The 27,113-nt window shown below is 39.4% G+C and overlaps 1 protein-coding gene and 1 non-coding gene across 4 annotated transcripts in view; one reads left to right on the plus strand and one right to left on the minus strand.

The window, feature by feature from the left end:
* Positions 1 to 26,899, plus strand: part of adgrv1 (adhesion G protein-coupled receptor V1) — a 220,791-nt gene extending 193,892 nt beyond the window's left edge. The window contains exons 94-96 of one of the 3 annotated variants that reach the window (XM_057831097.1): positions 9,373 to 9,558; positions 14,940 to 15,117; positions 26,465 to 26,899. In XM_057831097.1, coding sequence (XP_057687080.1) covers positions 9,373 to 9,558; positions 14,940 to 15,117; positions 26,465 to 26,583 — 483 coding nt within the window. In that variant the 3' untranslated portion in view covers positions 26,584 to 26,899. Of the gene's footprint in view, positions 1 to 181; positions 283 to 9,372; positions 9,559 to 14,939; positions 15,118 to 26,464 lie in introns of those variants that run through there. The other 2 variants (XM_057831094.1, XM_057831095.1) reach the window with 2 other exon arrangements.
* On the minus strand, positions 26,201 to 26,274 carry trnai-aau (transfer RNA isoleucine (anticodon AAU)). Its single transcript has one exon. It is a non-coding gene; the product is annotated as a tRNA-Ile (tRNA).
* Positions 26,900 to 27,113: the final 214 nt, after the last annotated feature.

Raw genomic sequence — 27,113 nt, forward strand, 5'->3', positions numbered from 1 at the left:
AAAGTCAGAGGTCATTGTTTGTAGCTCATTCATACTGTTAATACAAAATCACATGCCTTTATTTTGACATAAGTGCCGTAAAAACCATACATTTGTAATTTGCGTGATCAAGTGAGGGCACTAACTGCACTTGGATCACTCTCATGTCCACAGTTACATTTGTTCATTCGCTCCCTCACAGTCAAAATGGATTGGACGTTTAGCACCGTCAATGGCATTCAATGGGTTAACCAGGAACTGACCCAAAAATGCCACAAAACCAACAGGCAGTGACACCAAATCAACAGGAGGGAACCTGGAAACACCTCCAAAAATCAACAGGAAATGATCTGACATTACAGAAAGTGACCCGTAAGTATCTTAGAATTACATGGAAGTGAAGCAAAATTAACTCATTGCCTGCCATTGAAAACGATAGACATCCAATTCACTTAAACTGGAAAGAAGGAAATTGGCTGTGAATGCTCATCTTTCAGTGCCATTGACGACGCTAGACATCCAATCCGTTTTGACTGAGAGGGTTGCCTTCCCAATCTAAATGCTGCATTGATAGCAGCAAGTGAGTTAACTTATTTGCCCAAAAATAAACTAGTCCGGCCTACATAAAATCTAATCAGGGGCACTGGAAGTCACTCACAGCAGGGGGTGCTGAGGATCTTTTATAGTGTTTCCTATACAAAACCAGCCATTTCGGTCCAAATTTGTCATGCCCGCGCGTTTTCACCAAACAAGGCGTGCACAATGTCAGTACACACACATGCTAGATATTTTACATACAACTACTAGGCTACTACAAAGAAAGCGTTCTATTTCGCCTACAGTGTGTGTTGGGGTTTTTGTATTGGAAATAAAAGTGCCCGTGTATTGAAACGCAAATCATTGCAGCTAGATGGTGCAATGACACATGAATACATTTGAAAACTAAAAGGTCCAATAAGCCTCAGTTTAATCCCCCTTTATCACAACACTAAATAAAATTGCACACGAATATCCAACATAGCTCTGCACGGCGGCAGCTCAACAGCAACAACAAACAATACTAGGCCTGCAAGCAGGACTGAACGGGCCCTCGCAATCTAGCGCAAGTCGGACGTCACGCAACTCGGACAGTGTGCAGGTCAGGGTGGTGGCAGATCCTCCTCTCTAATCATCTCATTAGAACCTAACATGCTCGAATGTCGCCTCTTTACTTTTAATGGCGAACAAAGGGTCGTCACGGCAACAGACAGAGACATGTGGACACGGTCCGTAAATAAGTATTTCAAAAGGTCTTGAAACTACAATGACCAACCTGAAAAGAACTGGACATGTATTGGAAAAACGAGTGACTTTCTATTGCCACTAGTTGGCGCTGTAGGGTTGATGCAAATGACCCCTACAGTACCCTTTAGAGTATGACTCAACAAGCACGAGATGTTTGGCGCAGATATGTTCTAGATCTTCCAAGTTATGACTGTTCAAAACTTGTGGTGAGACGAAATGGCTTCAGTCATGTTCACTTCTCCTGTTGGACCTTCTGCTTCAACCAAACCTCAGTATTTTTCATCAGGCACCTGAACACATGTCTTATGGCTCCCCTGATGAAGATTTCAGATGAATAGATTTGTTTTCCTTGGAGGAGGAGCCTGTTTCGTAAAAAAAGGCATTTCCTGTTCCCACTAGGGGGCGTTAGGCCTAATGGGTAATAGTTCAATGCACTCGTGTTAATGGTGGGATCCCGCACATACATGCCAGATATGAAAAAGATTGAAAGTTGTGTCAAGGAGCTATTAGTCATTTACTGAATTTGTCATTTTGCCGAAAAAATGGCCGACTTTGGCACCACGCCCAGGTCAAACCCATGAATGAAAACGCACCATTTTGAAAATTTTAGATCTTCTATGTCTCCTGAATAGTCTCACCAATTTTGAAGATGATCCAACCAACTCCTTCTGTGACAAGGTCTCAAATGTGCACCCTGTCAATTGATAAAAATTTCACATTCGATCCAAAATACCCGATTTCCTGTTGGTTTTGGAATATGGGTTCAAGAGACTTTTAGGAGCAGTTTCGCACAAGGTATCAACTCCCCAAATTTCATTGCTCTACGTTAAAAAAAACCTAATAGGAAACGCCTTTTTGAAAAATTCAAGGGGGCGCCACTAAGCCATTTTGTTCCATTTTTTGTAACGTCGCAAGATTATCAAAATCCACGCAAAGCCACATGTATGTGCAAAATTTGGTGAGTGTTCATGCCTGTTCAGGCCTCCAAATGTAAACTGTACTACAAATGGCTAAAAATTTCACATTCGATCCAAAATATCCGTTTTTCTGCTGGATTTGGAAAATGGGTGCAAGAGACTTTTTGGAGCAGTTTTGCATAAGGTATGGACTCCCCAAATTTCATTGCTCTACGTTGAAAAAACCCAATAGGAAAGGCCTTTTTTAAAACTCCTTTCTGTCGCCACTAGTTGGCACTGTAGAGTTGATGCAAATGACCCCTACAAGACCCTTCAGGGTATGACTCTCAACAAGCACAGGAAGTTTGGCGCAGATATGTTGTATATCTGCTGAGTTATGACTGTTCAAAGTTTTTTGCGAGGCAAATTGTTGACGGTCATTTTCACTTTCCTGTTTGGACCCCTCCGCTTCAACGAAACCTCAATATTTTTCATCAGACACCTGAACACAGGTCTTAAGGCTCCCCTGATGCAGGTTTGAGGTCAACAGATTTTTTTCCCTTGGAGGAGGAACCTGTCTCTTAAAAAAAGGCATTTCCTGTTCTCACTAGGGGGCGCTAGGCCTAATGGGTAATATTTCAATGCACTCGTGTTCAGGGTGGGATACCGCACATACATGCCAGATATGAAAAAGATTTAACGTTGTGTCAAGGAACTATTAGTCATTTACTGAATTTGTCATTTTGCCGAAAAAATGGCCGACTTTGGCACCACGCCCAGGTCAGACCCGTGAATGAAAACGCACCATTTTAAAAACTTAAGATCTCATATGTCTCCTGAACAGTCTCACCAATTTTGAAGATGATCCAACGAACTCCCTCGGCGATAAGGTCTCAAATGTGTACCCTGTAAATCGATAAAAATTTCATATTTGATCCAAAATAACCGATTTCCTGTTGGGTTTGGAATATGGGTGTAAATGCTTTTTTGGAGCGGTTTTGGACAAGGTATAGACCCCCCAAATTTCATTGCTCTACGCTGACAGACCCTAATGTTATAGGCCAATTTTAAAATTTCAAGGGGGCGCCACTGAGCCATTTTGTTATATTTTTTTGCAACGTTGCAAAATTATCGAAATTTACAATTTTCCGCACGTATGTGCAAATTTTGGTGACTTTTCGTGCATGTTCAGGCCTCCAAATTGGCCGTTTTCATTTGCCCTGAAAAGTAATAATAATAATCCTTTGCAAAACAATAGGGCCTTCGCACGCTTAGTGCTCGGGCCCTAAATATGGCTACTATGCAAGCATGTCTTACCTATTTGAAGACACCAAAGGTAGATAGAACTATCATCATAATCATCTTCATTTTCGACCTCGATTTAATTTTAGAAAATTTCGCTGTTTTTGTAAAGAACAAAATTGCTAATTCGTTTTGACGCCACGTTAACTCCTCCTCTGTCAACCGTTAACTTTTCCGATAGTGCCTTACTCAACGTGACCCGGTAGCAAGCAAGGTGTCAGGTGATGACCATGTTATTAACAAGAAAAACCATTTCAACATGCAGTACATATATTTAATCCGCAAATTTATACATTCTATTGTTTCAATGGGTTAGTCACACCGACCACCTCAGTGACTTCAACTCCAGAGATTGAAGAGCCCACCCCAGAGTCCCCAGACTCTGCTTCCTCAAAGGAAGGCGTGTCGGTGGAATTGAGGAGGCCTTCGAAGTATTCTCCCCACCGACTCACGACGTCCCGAGTCGAGGTCAGCAGTACACCATCTTCACTATACACAGTGTTAATGGTGCACTGCTTTCCTCCCCTCAGACGCCGGATGGTGGACCAGAATTTCCTCGAAGCCGTCCGGAAGTCGTTTTCCATGGCCTCGCCGAACTCCTCCCATGTCCGAGTTTTTGCCTCGGTGACCGCCGAAGCCACAGTCTGCTTGGCCAGCCGGTACCTGTCAGCTGCCTCCGGAGTCCCACAGGCCAAAAATGCCCGATAGGCCTCCTTCTTCAGCTTGACAGCATCCCTTACCGCTGGTGTCCACCAGCGGGTTCGGGGATAGCCACCACGACAGGCACCAACCACCTTACGGCCACAGCTCTGATCGGCCGCCTCAACAATAGAGGTGCAGAACATGGTCCACTCGGACTCGATGTCCCCCACCTCCCCCGGGACAAGGGAGAAGTTCTGCCGGAGGTGGGTGTTGAAGCCCTTTCTGACAGGGGATTCTGCCAGACGTTCCCAGCAGACCCTCACAATACGTTTGGGCCTGCCAGGTCTGACCAGCATCTTCCCCCACCATCGGAGCCAACACACCACCAGGTGGTGATCAGTTGACAGCTCCGCCCCTCTCTTCACCCGAGTGTCCAAAACATGCGGCCGCAAGTCCGATGACACGATCACAAAGTCGATCATCGAACTGCGGCCTAGGGTGTCCTGGTGCCAAGTGCACATATGGACACCCTTATGTTTGAACATGGTGTCCGGTATGGACAATCCGTGACGAGCACAGAAGTCCAATAACAGAACACCGCTCGGGTTCTGATCGGGGGGCCGTTCCTCCCAATCACGCCCCTCCAGGTCTCACTGTCATTGCCCATATGAGCGTTGAAGTCCCCCAGCAGAACGAGGGAGTCCCCAGAGGGGGCACTCTCCAGCACACCCTCCAAGGACTCCGAAAAGGGTGGGTACTCTGAACTGCTGTTTGGTGCATAAGCACAAACAACAGTAAGGACCCGAGGGCGGAGGGAGGCTACCCTCTCGTCTACTGGGGTAAACCCCAGCGTACAGGCACCAAGCCTGGGGGCAATAAGTATGCTCACACCTGCTCGGCGCCTCTCACCGTGGGCAACTCCAGAGTGGAAGAGGGTCCAACCCCCTCGAGAGGACTGGTATCAGAACCCAAACTGTGTGGTTTTTTTTTTAATGAATATACTATTTAAATAAAATAGAGGTTGAAACAGTAAATATTTGGTCTTTTTTTTAAGAGTATATTTTATTATACATTGTTTAAAACAGAAACATCAACGTTCTTGCTATATTTTTGTAATTAATTTGGAGTAGGAAAAAAAACTAAAGGAAAAAACTAAAACATTAAATTTAAATTTTGTATAAAAAAATATTTTAGTGGAAAAGAGTTAATGCAGACGGTTTACTTTTGCGGGCCACCCTAAAGGATGCAACGGACTGAATCTGGCTACCGGGCCTTGACTTTGACACCTGTGAGTTGAGAGTAAACAAGGCCCAGGCATCAAACAAAAGAAAAGACAAAATAACAAGCAGTTGGAACATGTTATCTTGTTTTTAAATCTGGTGTGTTGGTGTTCTGCAACACGCTGGGAATTTTCCATTATAAAAGTTTCCGTGCGCTTGCGTGCCTCATAACTCCCAGCAGTTTTTGACTCAGCGCCATTAAACAGCTGCACATGTTAGTGCACAAAACTGCGTCCGTGTGTGTGTGTGTGTTGTCAGGCAGGTGTCTCATTTGTCAAATACCTAGAAGTCACATATCCTCCTTTATCTCTTCCGTCCATCCATCTCTATTATTGGTCTACATCTGTGGCTCAGCAGGCTGAGTGAGGAGACTGTAATCCAATCACAGCGGTCCTTCCTCTCATTAGCGCCTGCCGATTCACCTGATTGTAGCATCGCAAACAATCATCCAGGCTGCAATGACTCTAAATATTTAACTCATTGGCTGCCATTAACAGCGCTAGACACCCAATCCATTTTGATGAATGTCAATGGCACTGAAACGGGTTGTTACGATTTGTTGACATATTGACAACTAATTGTTTAGCAAATGCATCATTTACAGACATTGTCAACCTCAAAACAAGTCGTCTTTTTTGAGACTTTTAATAGCATTTTTTTTATTTCTTTATCCTTTTTAAAAAAATTTCTTTTGTTTACATATTTTCTTTAATTAAAAATAGCGAAAAACGTGAATATTCTCTTATTATCGGTCTTTAAATTGTACAGTCATTTTTAAAATAATATTAACTAACAAATATAATAATTAAAAAAGTGGAAAACGGTACACATACTCATTTTATCTATTTTTTAATTTTCAGATTTGATTTAAAAAAGCGGTAAAGAAGTAAAAAAATTTTTACATGTTTTTGCTTTTTTCATATAGGTATCTTTTTGATTTTTTTTTAAATTAATTAAAAAAGCAAATAAGCACATAAATATTCTTTTTTCCTATTTATTTGGCTGTCATGTTTGTTTTATATATTTACATTAAAAAAGGGGGCAGTGGTAATCATTCTCATTTTACTTGTTTTTTAGTTTTCTGATTTGGTAAAAAAAATAAAAAATAAAGGGAAAAAATGTAAATATTCTTCAAATTTTTAACATTTAATTTTAGTTAATTAATTGAATTTATTTAGTTTTTCTTTTCTTTTTTTTTTTTTTTTTTTTTTTTATCAGTAAATATTCTCCATTATCTGGGGTCCTTTATAGTTCATCAAGGACCACAGAAATTTTCTATGTATTATATTTTTGCGAAAACCATGGAAGTTGATGCACACCATACTCAACATGACATGATGGACCATATCTGGCCCCGGGCCGTTAGTTTGACACCTGTGATCTCCGTTATCTACCTGTTTGCTCATCTCCCCTGTTTATACTCCATTTGTAACGTTACTCATTTGTTCTATTTGGCCTTCACTAAGCACATGTTCTCCCCACTGATCAGGGCACACTTACATAACAGGCCCGTATTAAAGCCTTTTCCTAATGGCCGTTCCTAATGAACTATGCTTAAGCGCCCATGTTACTTTTATGACCATGTTGCATTCATTACAGGCAACACATGAACCTTGATTTTAAAACTTTATAACGCACTCATTGGAAATAATAATAATGTTTAATAGTAAGGTTAACTTTAAAGTGTGGTTGTGTCCATAACTATATTTCTGTTTTTATTCATTTTAAATTAAACAAATCAACAGGAAGTGACTCAAAAATACTCAAAAATCAATAAGAAATGACTTTATATCAACAGGAAGTTAGCCAGTAATGCTACAAAATCAACAGGAAGTGACATACAGGAGTTACAGTGATATGAAAAATATCTGAACCTTTTGGAATATTTCCTATTTCTGCATAAAATCACCATCAAATGAGTCTGATCAATCTGATCTTTGTCAAAACCACACAGATGAAAAAAAATAGTGTCTGCTTTAATTAAAACCACCCAAACATATATAGGTTTTCATATTTTAATGAGGATAGTATGCAAACAATGACCGAAAGGGGAAAAAAAGTGAACCATCACATTTAATATTTTGAGGGCCCCCCCCTTTGGCAGCATTAACTTCAACCAGACGCTTCCTGTAGCTGCAGATCAGTCTGGCACATCGATCAGGACTAATTTTGGCCCATTCTTCTCTACAAAACTGTAGTTCAGTCAGATTCCTGGGATGTTGGCATGAATCGCTGTCTTTAGGTCATGCCACAGCATCTTATTAGGGTTCAAGTCTGGATTTTGACTTGGCCACTTTAGAATGTGTATTTTGTCCTTCTGAAACTATTCTGAAATTTATTTACTTTTGTGTTTTTTATCATTGTCTTGTTGCAGCATCCATCCTCTTTTTAGCTTCAACTGTGTGACAGACGGCCTCAGGTTTTCCTCCAAAACATCCTGTTAAACTTTTGAGTTCATTCTTCCATTAATGATTGCAAGCTGTCCAGGTCCTGAGGTAGCAGAACAGCCCCAAATCATGATGCTCCCTCCACCATGCTTCACGGTGGAGATGAGGTGTTGATGTTGGTGAGCTGTTCCATTGTTCCTCCACACATGACGTTGTGTGTTACTCCCAAACAATTCAACTTTGGTTCCATCAGTCCACAAAATACTATGCCAAAACTTCTGTGGCACGTCGAAGTGCCTTTTTGCGAACATTAAACGAGCAACAATGGTTTTTTTTAGACAGCAGTGGCTTCCTCCGTGGAGTTCTCCCATGAATACTTTTCTTGGCCATAGTTTACCATATAGTTGATGTGTGCACAGATATTGGACTGTGATAGTGATTTCTGTAAGTTTTTAGCAGACACTGTAGGGTTCTTTTTGACCATCTTTGGTGGACGGACACTCCTTGGGAGAGAAGCAACAGTGCCAAACTCAATTTGTAGACAACTTCTTTGACTGTCGATTGGTGAACATCCAGACTTTTAGAGATGTTTTTTAATGCTTTCACAGATTTATACAAATCAACAATCCTTGATTGTAGGTCTTCAGATGGCTCTTTTGACCGAGCAATGATGCACATCAGACAATGCTTCTCACCAAGACAGTTCCTGTTTGGGCTCACACCTGACTTAAAATGTTTGGTAAAAATTGGTTTCAATTGCTCTTTAAGTCTCCTTAGGCAGAGGGTTCACTTACTTACTTTTTCCCCCTTCTGTCATTGTTTGCATGCTATCCTAATTAAAATATGAAAACCTATAAATGTTTGTGTGGTTTTAGTTAAAGCAGACAGTTTATTTTCATCTGTGTGATTTTGACAAAGATCAGATAAAATTTGATGGTAATTTTATGCAGAAATGTGAGAAACTGCAAAAGGTTCACATATTTTTAATACCACTTGAACTGACCAACTTTAAAGCATTCCCACACCATTTGTACAGAAATTGCAAAAAATCATGAATGAATAACATGAAATTAAATTGTTTTACATGACAAGAAATAGTCATTTGACCTACAAAGGGTTTTAACTAATCAACTGCCATTGATGGCGATAGATGTCCAATACATTTGGACTGGGAGGGGATCTAACGATTGCTGCCAGCCCCTCTCTGTCCAACTGGATAAGACGTCTATTGCCATAAATGGCACTGTAACCTCAAAAGTCCCACTTCAAATGTCAAATGACATCCTTGTCTGCGGCTGCAGTCATTGCCCAGCGATGTGTGTCGTGAAATACAAGATGGTCTCGCGGTATTTGTCACCTGCCTGTTTTGGGGTAATTCACATCCTGGCACTGTTTGAGCAAGAGGGTTTTGTAATGCTGCGGAAGTGGCAGACGCGCAAATACGAGGGCGCTAATGATGTCATGTCCCAAAGATGAAGTAATCCTCCATTAACACCGCTTGAACAGATGCTGATTTCGGCAAAGCTTTACGAAGCTAGGAATGTGACAAAACTGTGTCAGAAAAGTTTTGTAACTTAATTTGGCCATTTGCTATCTGTGCAGGGGCTGTATGTGTTTGCAGTTTACTTTGTCATGCACAACCAGCTGTGTTGTCCCGCTAAAGCCACCTACAATGTAGAAAGGAGTGAGCATGACAGTCCGGACTCTAGCTTTCCGGGAGCTGGACCTACCACGGTTGGAGCCGATATCAACAAATCAACACAGAACCTCATTAGCGCCATGGAAGAGGTACAATGCACCATTCTGATCAATTACGTTTCTTTGCGACTATTATTATTATTATTTTTATTTTATTTTATTTTTTCAATTTTTGTTTTTCTTTTTGCTCGTTTTGTATAGTATGGTACAAGAAATTAACCACGTTTTAGTTAAAACTCATTTACGACCAAACATCATGTCACATGATATCCCCTTCTTTCAAGGGCCACAGAATATTGTGTTCAATGACTACATAAGCACAACAAAAAGCAAGATTCGATTCCAATCTATTATCATTTAAATAAAAGTTTGTTTCTACTCTTTGTCATTCTTTAGTTCTGTGCAGTTGAACGTTATAAACAAGATTTTTATATGTTAGAGCTAAACGTTATTGGAAAAAACTTACATTGCAACTTTTGCCATATATGTATATTACAATATTAGAACTTGAAGAATCTTCTCCAGGCGTCTTGAATAGCTCTGTTTAGGAATACTTGTTAATTCACCATGTTTTCGTATTAGAGTATTGCATTCAGTACAGGGATCCCTCGCTACTTCGTGCTTCAAACTTTGTGACCTCAGTCCATCGCGGGTTTTTTTTTCAATTAAAAAAAATAATAAAACAGATGAGCTGTCCCGAGCCAATCGCGTAGTCTCACTCTCGCTCCCTCCCTCCCTCCCTGTCCCTGCTCTTTGCTCGTCAGACCGCACACTAGAGTTGCTTTTTAAATTTAACGATGTTGAAAGATGATCGGCCAAAGCTTCAAAGCGCCGCATGCGTCAATCATCGTTTAACTTGTTAAACAGTTGCTGTGGCAACTCATTGTTTGTAACTGAAGAGTGGAGTGAGTGGATTCACTCAATGAAGCATTTGATAAAGCCAAGCATTTTTCTGCTTCTTTATTCTTGTTTGAAAATAATTCGGTGGGACAGTGACATGTTTATAAATTATCATACTTATTCCATTTGAATTGCTGAAAAACCCACCCATCCATATAAATACATTGAACACACATACACACAATTTTTTTGGGGGTGGATTGCACTACTTCACGGATTTTCACCAAACGCAGTGGGTTCTGATCCCCATTAACAGCGAAAAATGTTTTTCTCATTTATCCTTGTACTCTTAATTTTTTTTAGTTTATATTCTTTAAGCAATTTATCATATTCTTCATTATAAAAAATGTTATCTTATTTGCTGTAATTTCTTTGTTGCATTTTAAATTTAAGGTGCTTCAATTTACTTCAATTGTATTTATTTATTTATTATTCATTTATTTAAGAAATGAAAGTGCAAAAAATGGCAAAATCGCTGTATATTATTGTACTCATATAATACTGTCTAATCCAGACTAAGGGGGTTTATCTGTGAATGTTCAAAATGACTGTATGTAAAAGGGATACAGGAAGCCATGTCTCTGCACACTTACTGCTTTTATGAAGCAAACCAAAAGTTTACGTATTCAAAAAAATAATAATAATAATGATCGCATGTCCTGCGATAGGACTATTGCGCATGCGCGCATCGTGATGGCGATTTTCAAACATTATTTTGTGGAGGCCGATTATATGTCTTTGGTAGTGAATGAGTTGAATTGCCTATAATAAAAATCATATTTATAGACTGTCAATGTATCATCAGTTCATCATACATATTTGAACTAATAACCTCGACCACTGTTTAAGCAAATTTTCCACAAAATCACACAACAAAAACCCTGAGTCACTCATGTCACAAAATATCATAAATTGTACAGCGTGCCTTTTACAAATAGTCTGTCACAGCAACACATACACATTGTTGTAGTATTGGAAGCAGTGTACACAATGAGCACACATCAGCACATCACTCTTGCACTGTCTCTAGAGAATACCCTATAAGGACTCTGCCGAGAGCGTTAGAAGCCCTACCACTCACGGGAATTTGCTAATCTTGTTTTATTCATGAGAGCACAGTCTTACCTCTTTGGAATTTAGATTCAGTCCAGTGAGAGCGATAAGAACACCTCCACGCGAGACCGTGAGTGTTATTTTGTATGCTCAGAAAGAAATTGGAGTGAAATTATAGCACGCAAAAAAATTGTATGAGTTACCAACAGACTGCCATCTAGTCTTTCGAGTACCCTCTCAATTCAGGCTTGAACGACACTATAATTTTGTATGATCTCTGTGACTGTTGTGAGAGGGTGTGTACTGATATGGAGGAGGTCAGACAACTTTATGGGTGGATTTAATGTCAATCTGAGTCAGTAATGAGGGGATTCTGGCTTTGAATGATGATGTTTCAGTGCCATTGACTGCGATTGACGTCTAATCCATTTGGACTGGGAAAGGCAGCCCAGATAGGTGGCTAGAATTTCTTGCCAGAACTCCCTGACATAAAAGTCGCCACGGAGCCAGATTTTTTTCCTCCTAAAGCCACTGAAATACAAAGAAAACTTCTTTTGGCACAATGTTACCTAGAACACACAATAAAACACAACAGGTATTACACATTTATTAGGCTACTGCATGTAACAATGCATACACGAGAAATTTACATTTACATACATTTTTTTTCAATGATCTGCAAAATAACTGTAAATAACAAAAACACCATTAACATCAATCTCCCATCTCCTAATTTTTTAAATTTTCCCTCATTTCCTCACATATAAATGCAAAATCTCAATTTTAACTACTTTAGAACATAACTTAAGTACATTAAAATTGAAGATAATGTTAATATTGACTTATTTCTTTAAACAATAAAGCTACATTGTAAGTCAAGCATCCCCGACCACTTGGCCAGGGACTGGTACCACTCCGTGGCACATTTACTACCGGGCCTCAGAGAAATAGTAAATGATTTGTTAACAACCGCAATCTGTCCTGTGCCTCTTGACACATCAATATGCCTGTCTACTCTATAGATATAATAATAAAACTGGATAGGAAGTCGTCACTGAAATCAATTGGAGCTAGCATCCAGCATCTATTTTTTTCTATCCATGTATAATGACGTAGGCGCATCAGATTTTTTCCCAGAAACAATAGGCCTCCACGTTAGTGAAGATGACTGAAAAACAGAAGTCTTTGGACAGCTTTTTTACGGGGAAAAGCCCACCTGCTCAGCCAGAAGAGAAGCCTAAACCAAAGTCCATTCTGCATAATATGTGTTTTAAAGCTAGCAAATGAGGCAACAAAAGCAAATGCACTGAGAGCATCATAACTCGTAGCAAACTGTATTGCTAAAGCCAAGAAACCTTTCACAATTGGAGAACTCATCATTATGGCGACCAAGGACATTTGCCGTCAAGTTTTAGGAGAGGCCGCTGTTAAAGTGTACCACGGATAGAAAGTCCTAAGATGAATGTTTGTGAGTTATAATAATTTGATATCAAAACCCCTCTTAATGTTTTCGTTTGAATAAGATTTGTATAATTTGTTTAACTAGTAGGCCACCATTGTTTTGAACATTGCAATGCACTCTGGGCGGTTGTGTCACTGGGTGGCGCTGCCGGGCTACCACAGTGTAAAAAAAAAAAAACACAAAAAAAAACAGCGCGACTCTTGCTGTCATGTCGTCAGTTCTGCTCTTTGAACCCAAGCGGAAAAGTGATGAGCAGGACACCACTGTCAATATTTCACAAACCGAGCAGCAAAAGCACTGAAATGAAGGTCTGTAGTGGGATTCAACCCGCATTTTCCTTGCGACAAACAAGCGCGTAGACCACAGGACTATACTTCCGTGTGACGTTATAGTGATGATTTTCCTTATAAAGCAATCACAACCCACATGTGTTTTCAGTCTCTGTTTGGTAAAACCTGAAAAGGAGGCGTAACTGAAAAAAAGTGCGGCTGGCTTGACCACAGAATTAAAAAACACGGCTCACTTTAGATAGCAAGCAAACAACAATAACAGAGATTGCGTAAAAAAGGTTTATTGAACACACAAAAAACACACGAGACAGGCGAGACACAAAAAGGGTCTGTGACAGTAGGTCGGAATCAATAAAAAAAACTTGAGGGAAAACTGTGGTAAGAGGCAGACAACAAAAAAACAAGGCAATGATGCAACTAGCAACGAAGGGATATACAAATTGTCAAACGTCAGCAAGTCAACTGTCGGCAAGACGCCTAGGATCGGTTGAAAGATACTGCTGATGAGTTGGAATTGGATGTAGGTACAATGTTGGGAACTCATCCTGCATCTTTGTAACAAAACAATCTGACCAGCAGCAGAATGTAGCTAGCTAGCACAGCTATTCTCCCAGTCCCAGACATCAACACAAATCGTTAGACTCGGATACACCGAGACGGAGGCGTTAGGCAGAACTCTATGGAATAAATAAGTATGTAAATATCGATGGAAACGGATGACCATATACAAGGACTGTATTAGGCTTGTTATTACCACTTGTGTCTGTAAATCTGGCGATAGTCGATCATTTTCTTCATGTGCGTTGCATCCAGGCAGGGTTTTTTTTTAACTCGGGGTTTTGAGAGTTGCCATCATATCTTGGGACCAAAGCACATAAAAATAGAGGCGTTAGAACAAGAAGAAATTTGTTGATCTGTTTCCTTAGTTTGAGTGTTGTAAGTGGTATTGTGGCAAAATGAAAGTGTTGTCAATGTACAAACAGCCCTTTGTTGGTAGCCTTCAATGTAATGCAAAAGCTACCATAGCTGATTTAAGAAGCGTAGGACTTGAAGGAAGTTTAGCAAAAAATTATGTGGGTTAATTACGTACATGTATATTTGCGACATCTTTAGAGTAGACAAAATTTTCCGATTTAATTGGATTTCTCTGTTTCGGTAGCTATTAGCTGAGCTAGTCTGTGTGTCAATTTAGTTGGTGTAGCAGAAAACTGTGCAAGAGCAAAAGCTCGTGTTTGGAACATAACCTGTGATTAAAATGCATTGTTCTTTTTAACTTATAAAATCTTTTGTAAATATGTAGTTGTAAGAAATGCGTTAAAGTCCCACACCTAGTTTTATTGGTGTTTTTTTCATCTCGGTCTCGGCTTGTCTCAGTCTTGTTTTGGTCTAGGTGAGCTCTAGTGTCGGGCAAGTCTTAAGACTTAAGCACAACGCTAGGCTGCATCCAATAATTGTCTATTTTCTCTGTGTTTTAGTTCTTAGCAGGTTGTTCAACCCCCTAAAAGTCTAACACCCACATGACCTCCCATTCACCCCATGAACTCCCGGTGGCCTTGTTGTTAACCCTCAGGGTGCTTGAACGACATGCACTCTAGCTGACCCAAACTCATCACAGAAACATGACTGTGCGACTGACACAGTGTGTGTCTCTAAATGTATTAATAATAAGTGGGACAGCCCATATTTGTGTGGTAGTCATATTTTCTTGTATGTTAAGTGAGAAAAATTCCTGTTAAATCAACACATACATGATGACTTTTCATCAGGTGTCTGCGGACTGGGAGCGTGCGTCGCTGAGGACCGGTACTCAGCCCACGGGTGGGTTCAGGCCCAGTCCGGTGTTGGGGACGTATACCAGTGAAGGCGGCTTCATCAACGCTAACCTAGTCACCACAGACGAGGAGTCCCAGGAGTTTGACGACCTCATATTTGCCTTAAAAACTGGTGAGGACACAAATATGTGCTGCATTGAAGAGCACACAAAAGGTTTCACAGCAATAAGAAACAATTCAAACAACAACAAACAAATTAAAGGCACATTGGCCATGTTTGCGAGTATGGCAATATATCAAAAAGGTAAAAATCGCAATACTTTGCAGCTCAAAAGGTTATCGATATGCTCCCACCAAGAATCAGCCACTAAGGACAAGAATGCAGCCTTATTCCTAAGCAGCGAAATTCAAAGCAATGCCATATTTCTGACCTCTGTGACCTTTGACCCTTTCACTTCTCATCATATCACAGACCCTGCAAATTTGAGTTAAATAGGCTAAACCGGTATCAATTTTTTGCTAAATTAAATCTCTGACCTCTGTGACCTTTGACCTCATTACCCCCATATTTTATCAACTATTCCATTTCAAATTGCAAACGTACCCTGCAAGTTTACTAATACAATGGTACCTCTACTTACGAAATTAATTGAATCTGGAAGTAGTCTCATAAACTGAAAATTCTGTGAGTAGAGACGCGTTTTCCATGTAAATACCATCATCTTGCTCCAAGCCCCCCAAAGTTCGGACATAAATCTTTAATAAAGCATAGAATTCCATCAAAACATGTAACAATGAGAGTTATGCATAATGTAAAAAACAAATAATAAAGAATAAACACGTAAAGTTGTTGGAACACCTCACAGTGAATGAAGAGAATGCTTGGATACACACATACACATACAGCAGAGGTCCCTCTTAGCCAATTGGATGCCAGGAAAATGCTAGGTAATAGCCAATAGCAGAGCAGCTATATGTATGTTTTGTTCAGTAAACTCTGGAAGCTGCGAGTAGCAGCCCATACTGTGTTTTTGCCTCTCATCTCCTGAAATTTCTTTGGTAACAAGAGGTAATATTTTCCCATTAAGGTGTGTCGTAATCTGAAAATTTCGTTTGTAGAGAAATTCGTAAGAAGAGGTACCACTGAAATGCCTTGATTTGCTCATGTGTTATTATGAACACAAACATACAGACAACCCTTCAGAAGGATTCATCTACTGGCGGAAATAATTAAAACCAACTGAATTTGTTAAAACAAATTCAAAACTAAGTGAAAAAAAATTAAAATAATCACCTTGAAACTGAACCGAAAACACTCAACTTTTGCAAAATCTCGCCATCTTGGTACTTTTTACCACCAATAAAAGCCAAAACATACCAGTCTTAAACTATAATTACTTAGTCATGAGTTTCCTTCTTACACCAAAAGCATTTTTGTGCTATTTTCGCAATGTGTTAGACAGCAACAACTACTCAAAAGAAGTGTTCTGATTCACCCAAATTAGCTGGTCAAACACACTCTTTAGTAAATCTGCATTATGTTCCGTGTAACAGTTCATTGACCTACAAAAGCTCATTTGACTGCCATATACCGTCTTGTCAGTTGTCATGCTTTCAAAGGAACTTGTTAGCTCATTAATGGAGCAACGCCCTCACTCCTCCTGTTAAACTAGTGTTTGAAATAGAATTCGATGCTAATTAAGTATCATTTGACAGAAAGGAATTTGTCTGACTATTTTGCGGTTTTCTTTCCAAATATATCAAATCAAATGTATTAATATTGCCATAGCACTTTGCAAAAACCCGAGAGGTCCTTAAAGTGCTTTACAATGAAGCAAAATATAGTTCACGATAAATAAAAGGCATGAAAGTACTATACAATAAAATTGAGGGGAAAAAGACAAAAAAAATGCATTGCGCCCAAAGTCAATACAGCAAATATAACAAAAAATATATACATATAATCTGAACTCATTAAAACCCTTAAAAAATATCTTCTTTAACCGGCCATACAGTGGTATGAAAAAGTATCTGAACCTTTTGGAATTTCTCACATTTCTGCATAAAATCACCATCAAATGTGATCCGATCATTTTTAAATGCTTTAACTAAAACCACCCAAAAATGTATAGGTTTTCATATTTTAATGAGGATAGCATGAAAACAATGACAGAAGGGGGGGGAAATAAGTAAGTGAAAGGAGACTTAAGAGCAATTGAAATCAATATTTACTAAAGATGTCCCGACCGATCGGGATGCTGATTGATTGGGTCCGATCACGTCATTTTCAAAGTATCGGAATCGGCAAAAAAATATCGGACATGCCTTTTGTGGGGAGAACAAGTATATGATACACTGCCAATGGGTATTCCCATTGACTGTGTATCAAATAATTGTTCTCCCCACTGTATATGTGTATATATATATGTATATATATATATATATATATATATGTATATATATATATATATATATATATGTATATACAGTGCCTTGCAAAATTATTCGGCCCCCTTGAACCTTGCAACCTTTCGCCACATTTCAGGCTTCAAACATAAAGATATAAAATTTTAATTTTTTGTCAAGAATCAACAACAAGTGGGACACAATCGTGAAGTGGAACAAAATTTATTGGATAATTTAAACTTTTTTAACAAATTAAAAACTGAAAAGTGGGGCGTGCAATATTATTCGGCCCCCTTGCGTTAATACTTTGTAGCGCCACCTTTTGCTCCAATTACAGCTGTAAGTCGCTTGGGGTATGTTTCTATCAGTTTTGTACATCGAGAGACTGACATTCTTGCCCATTCTTCCTTGCAAAACAGCTCGAGCTCAGTGAGGTTGGATGGAGAGTGTTTGTGAACAGCAGTCTTCAGCTCTTTCCACAGATTCTCGATTGGATTCAGGTCTGGACTTTGACTTGGCCATTCTAACACCTGGATACGTTTATTTTTGAACCATTCCATTGTAGATTTGGCTTTATGTTTTGGATCATTGTCCTGTTGGAAGATAAATCTCCGTCCCAGTCTCAGATCTTGTGCAGATACCAACAGGTTTTCTTCCAGAATGTTCCTGTATTTGGCTGCATCCATCTTCCCGTCAATTTTAACTATCTTCCCTGTCCCTGCTGAAGAAAAGCAGGCCCAAACCATGATGCTGCCACCACCATGTTTGACAGTGGGGATGGTGTGTTCAGGGTGATGAGCTGTGTTGCTTTTACGCCAAACATATCGTTTTGCATTGTGGCCAAAAAGTTCAATTTTGGTTTCATCTGACCAGAGCACCTTCTTCCACATGTTTGGTGTGTCTCCCAGGTGGCTTGTGGCAAACTTTAAACGAGACTTTTTTATGGATATCTTTGAGAAATGTCTTTCTTCTTGCCACTCTTCCATAAAGGCCAGATTTGTGCAGTGTACGACTGATTGTTGTCCTATGGACAGACTCTCCCATCTCAGCTGTAGATCTCTGCAGTTCATCCAGAGTGATCATGGGCCTCTTGGCTGCATCTCTGATCAGTTTTCTCCTTGTTTGAGAAGAAAGTTTGGAAGGACGGCCGGGTCTTGGTAGATTTGCAGTGGTCTGATGCTCCTTCCATTTCAATATGATGGCTTGCACAGTACTCCTTGAGATGTTTAAAGCTTGGGAAATCTTTTTGTATCCAAATCCGGCATTAAACTTCTCCACAACAGTATCTCGGACCTGCCTGGTGTGTTCCTTGGTTTTCATAATGCTCTCTGCACTTTAAACAGAACCCTGAGACTATCACAGAGCAGGTGCATTTATACGGAGACTTGATTACACACAGGTGGATTCTATTTATCATCATCGGTCATTTAGGACAACATTGGATCATTCAGAGATCCTCACTGAACTTCTGGAGTGAGTTTGCTGCACTGAAAGTAAAGGGGCCGAATAATATTGCACGCCCCACTTTTCAGTTTTTTATTTGTTAAAAAAGTTTAAATTATCCAATAAATGTTGTTCCACTTCACGATTGTGTCCCACTTGTTGTTGATTCTTGACAAAAAAATTAAATTTCATATCTTTATGTTTGAAGCCTGAAATGTGGCGAAAGGTTGCAAGATTCAAGGGGGCCGAATACTTTTGCAAGGCACTGTATGTATATATATATATATATGTATATATATATATATATATATATATATTTTTTTTTTTTTTAATTAAATCGTTTTCTATTTGTATTTAACGTTACAGACAAAATGTTTTACACTCATCCAGAGTCTTTAGTTTTGGCTTAAAGTAGGGCTATCAAATTTATCGCGTTAACGGCGGTAATAACGTTAAAATATTCAACGCAATTAACGCATGCGCTGCACAACCAACTCACTCATTGCCGCATTCAATCTATAATGGCGCCGTTTTACCTATATATAGAGCTAAAAGGCAGCATAAAATAAGTAGAGAGAATTTTGGCAGCCTTTGGAGCCTTTTTTTAATTGGCTAAAGCCTTACAATCCCTCTCTCAACAATTAGAAATATCGTGGGAAGCAATGTGGGGAAGAAAGGTAGTAGTCATCCTATGTTACATCCCATGTTATTTCCCAACGCAGAGAATATACTGGACTGTCTCAGAAAATTAGAATACACAATATTCTAATTTTCTGAGACAGTCCTGTATATTGTTCTATGTAAAGGACGTCAGCCAAGGTCGGCCCCCCACATTTTTACCACGCCAAATCTGGTCCCCTTTGCAAAAAGTTTGGACACCCCTGCTTTAAATGGTGGATTAATGTACAGGACTGTCTCAGAATATTTTGTATTCTAATTTTCTGAGACAGTCCAGTATATCAATTGGTGCCACTACGCACAGTCATGGTTGCACTTCCCATCATGCATTTGGGCAGAACAGTTAAGTGGCTACAGTATCATTTACTGAAAGCTCAACAAATACACTAGATGGCAATATTTAGTCACAATATACAAAGTCACATTTATCCTTCAAGAATTACAAGTCTTTCTATCCGTGGATCCCTCTCACAGAAAGAATGTTAATAATATAAATGCCATCTTGAGGATTTATTGTCATAATAAACAAATATAGTACTTATGTACTGTATGTTGAATGTATATATTCGTCCGAGTTTTATTCATTTTTTTCTTAATGCATTGCCAAAATGTATATGATCGGGAAAAATTATCAGGAATGATTGGAATTGAATCGGGAGCAAAAAAAAAAAAAAAGCAATCGGATCGGGAAATATCGGGATCGGCAGATACTCAAACTAAAACGATCGGGATCGGATCGGGAGCAAATAAACATGATCGGAACAACCTTAATATTTACCAAACAATTTGTCAGGTGTGTCGCATCTGTGCCCAATCACTGATGAGTGGTTTAAAGCTGCCCTGCCCACTATAAAATACACACCTGTTAAGAATTGTCTTGCTGAGAAGCATTGCCTGATGTACATCATGGCTCGGTCAAAAGAGCTGTCTGAAGACCTGCGATCAAGGATTGTTGATTTTTGTAAAGCTGGGAAAGTCATCTCTAAAAGTCTGGATGTTCATTCATCCACAGTCAGAGAAGTTGTCTACAAATGGAGAGAGTTTGGCACTATTGCTTCACTCCCAAAGAGTGGCCGTCCACCAAAGATGACGCAAAGAGTTGAGCGCAGAATACTCAGAGAGGTAAAAAAAGAACCCTAGAGTATCTGCTAAAAACTTACAGAAATCACATGCACATTCCAATATCTCTGTGCACACATCAACTATTTGTAAAACTATGGCCAAGAATGGCGTTCATGGGAGGACTCCACGGAGGAAGCCACTGCTGTCTTAAAAAAAACATTGTTGCTCGTTTAATGTTCACAAAAAGGCACTTGGACTCTCTACAGAAGTTTTGGCAAAATATTTTGTGGACTGATGAAACCAAAGTTGAATTGTTTTTGGAGTAACACACAACATAAAAGGTGGGGAGGAAAATGGAACAGTTTACCAACATCAACACCTCATCCCCACCGTGAAGCATGGTGGAGGGAGCGTCAAGATTTGGGGCTGTTTTGCTAACTCAGGGCCTGGACAACTTGCAATCATTTGAATTTAAATGAATGAATTTAAAAGTTTATCAAGATGTTTTGCAGGAAAACCTGAAGCCGTTGTCAGACAGTTGATGCTAAAAAGAGGATGGATGCTGCAACAAGACAATGATCCAAAACACAGAAGTAAATGAACTTCAGAATGGTTTCAAAAGAAGAAAATGTGCGTTCTGGAGTGGCCAAGTCAAAGTCAAGACTTGAACCCCATTAAGATGCTGTGGCATCACCCAAAGACAGCTATTCATGCCAGACATTCCAGGAATCTGACTGAACTACAGCAGTTTTGTAAAGAAGAATGGGCCAAGATTAATCCTGATCAATGTGCCAGACTGATGTGCAGTTACAGAAAGCGTCTGGTTGAAGTTATTACTGCCAAAGGGGGGGCTACAAAATATTAAATGGGATGGTTTACTTACTTATTTTTCCCCATTCTGTCATTGTTTGAATACTATCCTCATTAAAATATGAATACCTATAAATGTTTGGGTGGTTTTAGTTAAAGCAGACACTATTTTTTCATCTGTGTGATTCCAACAAAGCTCACATTTGATGGTGATTTTATGCAGAAATGTGAGAAATTCCAAAAGGTTCAGATACTTTTTCATACCACTGTAAATCAAATTAAAAACAAACAGTAAAATTTTAAAATCAATTCTATAATGAACTGGAAGCCATTGGTACGATGATAGTACGAGAGTAATATGTTAACGTCCGGATATACCGGTTAAAAATCAAGCAGCAGCATTCTGAACAAGTTGCAGACGGTAATTAGAAAACGTGGGAAGACACACATAAAGTGCATTGCAGTAGTCCATCCTTCAACTTATAAAGGCATGAATTGCTTTTTCATGGTCATGGCTGCTAATAAAAGGCTTCACTTTGGCCAAGAGGCAGAGGTTGAAAAAACTTGCTCTTACAACAGAACTAATCTGTTTTTCAAAGTAGCCTGTTATCGAATATCACTCCAAGATTTTTACGCATGTCAAAATAAATGGAGCCAGAGCGCCAGAGTTGGGTTCAAGGGCATTCATCATGGAAGGCGTGCCAAAAAGTTATCATCATTTTTGCTGTTGTTAAAATGCAAAAAGTTTTGTGCTAGCCACTGCTTTTCACATCGGATACACAGTTCATCAATTTAGTGAGAGCAGTTCATTCATTGGGTGTCAGGGGCAAATACAGCTTCCAATTCATCGGCGTAAAAATGAAAGGAGTTTTTAATGTGTTTTTTTTTTTTTTTTTGATAATTGATCCAAGTAAAGTGCAAACAGAACAGGCCCTAAAATAGAGCTTTGTGGGACCCCACAAGACAGAGAAGTTTGTGATGAAGAAAATTCTCTAATCATTACCAAGGAGGTCCTACTGCCTATGTATACTGGACTGTCTCAGAAAATTAGAATACAAAATATTCTAATTTTCTGAGACAGTCCTGTACATTAATCCACCATTTAAAGCAGGGGTGTCCAAACTTTTTGCAAAGGGGACCAGATTTGGCGTGGTAAAAATGTGGGGGGCCGACCTTGGCTGACGTCCTTTACATAGAACAATATACAGGACTGTCTCAGAAAATTAGAATATTGTGTATTCTAATTTTCTGAGACAGTCCAGTATATGATCGGGAGAGACGTCCAATCCACTTGAAGTGGGAGAGTTGCCAGCCAATGAATGAATGTTAATTGGCTGCCACACGAGCAGTTCAAATGGATTGAATGTGCACTTGTGACAAACTCATATAAATTCACAGCACAAGGATGAAAAGCGCTGCATGATTGGATGTCTATCATTGTCAAAAGAGTTTAAAAAGTTACAAAATTACCAAAGAAAGAGAAAAACATTTTCCCGAAATGTAGCATGTCATGAAAATGTTGCAGCCCGGACTGTGACTTTTGAACGCCCCACTCGGGCCACATACGACGGTGAACTTTTAACCCGCTTGAAGACCAGCAGAACGAGGCACTCATCCGGAAAAATAATTGTCTAACCACAATTATGTAAGTGGGCGAGGTCGGGAAGCAGCCGCGTAATGAGGCTCTTGACACACTTCATTTGCCAGTGAACCATCAAACACCCTCATCTAAGAGGCATTGAGGGCTGATCATTAACATGCTGCTTTTACTAGGAAAGCAAAGCATTTTCTTATCATGTTGTACTGACACGCACACAAATTATAGAGATTGACACGCATATTTGGACGTAGCCAATGCGAGTAACAAAATCCAGCTTTTACTTTTGATTCAAAATCTATAGAAAATCCCATAACGTCCTGGAATTTTATGAATTTTGTGATGAAATAAAATAAAAACATCAAATACTATACTGGATTTTTAGAGTTAATTGATGGTAGATTTGCATAGAAAGCAAATGCTACCATCTATATCAATCTCTACAGAAATTGCATTTGAGTTTTAAATACTTTTCCACTTCATGCATGGTCCACCAATGCTCTAATGAGTACACAGAGCCCTGACATTTTAACGAAAAAGCCCTTTTCTTACCTTATTAGAGAGTGTTTGGGCCAAACACTCTGGGCGAAAATGTATCTGTACACGTCCACGCTGCAGCGGCACTGTTTTACCGAGTCTCAGCCTAGCCTCCGCTTGGCAAAAACACTTTTCTGATCCACTTAAGACTACTGTTTTTACATTTCTGGTGTTGATTGGATGGGTCAAACGCTCATAGCTTTCTGTTCATGCTTGTACGAGCATGCGTGCCTGAGGTGGCAGTTGCAAGTAAAAGAGTAACAAACTCGGTATAGTGCAGGCATGCAAACTGGTTAGGGGTGAAAAAGGTGACAAAGTAACATGGACACACGGCATGCGCGGAAAAGTGCATTTCATAGTGCAACCAGAGACATCTCGAATTAAACACAGTACATAATAATTTAACATATACAAGTCTAAATCTCTCATCCTGAAATCAGAACATATAAGAGGCATTAAGTAGCAAATTATACAAAATCTAAATTATAAAATATACAGTATGATCCATTTGCATTAAGCAGAGAACAGCTGTACTCCTCTCTCACTATTCTCAGTCATTTGTTGTCACGAGAAGAGCGTGGCGGTGATAGGTCTAGTTCATCGGACTAGAGCAGGGCTCCCCAACCTTTTTTGCACCATGGACTGGTATTATTTGGGTCATTTTTTTCACGGACCGGTGTTCTGACAAATTTTGCAACCCATCAAAAATTGCAACGATGTGGTTCTGCGCATGTGCGTAACGTTAAACATTGCCGCAAAATGCGCAAATACAGCGATTCCAAAGTAAACACTACACAAACTTTCTTGAAAGAAAGGAATATTAACTTATGTTTGATCATGGAAGGACTTGTAGAAAAGTTCTCCACAGATACATCCAGCCATGTTAGCTGCACACAAAAACTACCCACCGCTCTCACCATTAACGACTTCGCCTTGTCGTTAAACATTAATTAAGAAGCCCGCTTCACAAAGATACGATGTTGGAAATTGCAGCAAGGTTTTCAATGCTCTCGTAGCGATGTCAGGATATTCCGAAATGACTTTAATCCAGAACCTCGGTAGAGTTGTTGTCTCAAATGTACGTTTAATAAGGTCGCCTTCATTTGTGATATCTACAAGTTGATCCTCCTGTTGCACAGACATGCTCGAATCACTCGGTTTATTCACAAACGGGTCACGAATCCACTCCTTCGCCATTCGTGGGTCTTCGAGGTTGTAGTCAGGTGCCCTTTTCGCCGTAAAAATATCTCCAAAGACGTCAGTTTTCCAGTCATCTTCGCTCGTGTGGGGGCTAATTATTTCCGGGAACAAATGTGCTGCGCCCGCGGCCTAGTAATACGTTATTATCGATGACAAGCGCACATAGATATATTATATACACAAACAAGATCTACTGCTAGCAGTCCAATCAATGGATTTCTATGACGACATTCTAATCAATCCCGTAGTATTATATCTAGAGTAGACAGGGATATTGGTGTGTTAAGCAGGGGCACAGGGTTAATTCGTCCAGAATGCAGTCGTTATTTAATCATTATTTCTGTGCGGCCCGGTAGCAAATGCGCACCGGAACCGGTCAGCGGCCCAGCAGATGGGGACCCCTGGATTAGAGTGTAGTTTTGAGCATGGACTACGGTTTTGGAGTTAACGGTTTCACTCGCTCGTTGACAGACTCCAACCCCCGCCCCATTTTTTTTCTCCTCGGATCTACGTAATTCAGAAGAATGACCCATTTTGATTTCAAAACGGAAAAATTTCGCCGAAAGGTGGCAAGTTTGCATGCCTGATAGTGCCTTTAACATGAACATGCTTAAAGACCACATATACGGATTATGTTCACGCTCGCATGCCACCTGGGGAAATGCGAGGCATTTGGACACACCAAGCGAAATATAAGCTTTTCTGGCCCTTGTATGGTGAACATTTGCTTGCATAATTAGCCTCATTATGCAACTCTCCTTGCATAGGAAGGGCAAGGAGCATACTAAAAGACTATGCACACCCCAGCTCCCACCTTTCAATCTGTTGCCATTTAGCAAGCGCTAAAGGGCCATACCAGGCAATTCAAACAGACTGAACAACAGTTTCTTTCCAACAGCTGTCACCACCCTCAAAATAAGTTTGCACTGAAATGTCACTATCATTGCACTACTAATGCCACAACATTGTCACATGCATCTCTCTAAAAAATACGTTCTCAGACATCTGTCTCAATCTGGGTACTCCCTATGTAATATTTGCAGTTACATTATAAATTTTTTGCACTTTTACATCAATATCTATGCACAAACTGTCATTTCCGCTGTAATCAAGTCTGCCGTCCTGGTATGAATATTGTAAATTGTCATATACGCACTGTTGCGCTGTGTTATATTACAACTATGTCACTACTTGCTGCTAATCACTCGAGTCACAGATTCATTTTATTCCCAATCTGTGTACACTGGTTAATAACCTATGTTTTTAGATTAGCCTTGTGGCACTTCGGCTTTAGTTTGATGTGGTGCACATTATGGCGAATCTCGTTGTACGCTGTACAATGACAATAAAGGTTTTCTATTGTATTGTATTTCTAACTTGACAGTACCGTATCGTGAAAACTCATTAGGTGACGCGCTCATATCATAAGTATCCAATGTATGCTAGTTGCCTTTGCTGTATTGTATGGATGACATTGTTTTACTGCACCAGATCATTAAAACTCAAATAAATACCATTTCGGTGGCCCGTACGGGGATCGAACCCGCGACCTTGGCGTTATTAGCACCACGCTCTAACCAACTGAGCTAACCGACCATGAAGCTGATTTTGTCATGATGGAGACACAAGTTGTAAACGTGTCTGTATGACTACTGTTTGCTCCTCAGATAAGCTCAATAAAAATGTCTTACATAATTAGGCGTACTTCTTTATCTACATTGAATGTTTTGATATAGTTGATTGTCTGTGTATTAATCGTCGTGTACAATGTATGTGTTGGTTTTAGGGAGCGGTCTCAACATAAGCGACAATGAGTCCATTCCGGGGAGCCACGACGGGGGCAGCGTGAGCAGCTCCCAAATTGTGGAGCTTCGAAGGATCCCCATCGCCGACACGCACCTCTAATAACACTCTCTTCCTCGCAGCACATCACAGTATTTTTATACCAGCATTATTTTTATTTGCACTAAAATGTTTTTTGTGGAATAGATTTTCATTTTAGGGATTTGATATGATTTGTACTGCTTTTATATGGATGGATGAACCTGTATCAGAATGTTGTACTAAATTAATGGATGCAGTTTGTCTGAGTGGAAATTTGGGCATTTTTGTAGCGATTTACTAAATGTGATAGAGTTTGTGTAACATTCTTAATAAATCGTATTCTGTTTATTTTCATTGGGGCTGTTTTATTGTTCATTTTATAGTACGATGTTTTTTGTGACAGTTGGGAAAATAATAATTTTTCAAACAAAGTAACCTTTTTAAAAATTACATTTTTTAAAAATAAATACATAAATGAAATAAAAGAAGTAAATTAATAACAAAAAAAATACAAAATTACAAAAAAATAGATATGAAAAAACAATCAAAAATTAAACAAATAGAATAAAATCAATGAATAAAAATGATTTTAAAAAATAAAGAAATATACA

This window comes from Corythoichthys intestinalis, chromosome 3, assembly GCF_030265065.1.
Source record: "Corythoichthys intestinalis isolate RoL2023-P3 chromosome 3, ASM3026506v1, whole genome shotgun sequence".
NCBI classification, from domain to species: Eukaryota; Metazoa; Chordata; class Actinopteri; order Syngnathiformes; family Syngnathidae; genus Corythoichthys; species Corythoichthys intestinalis.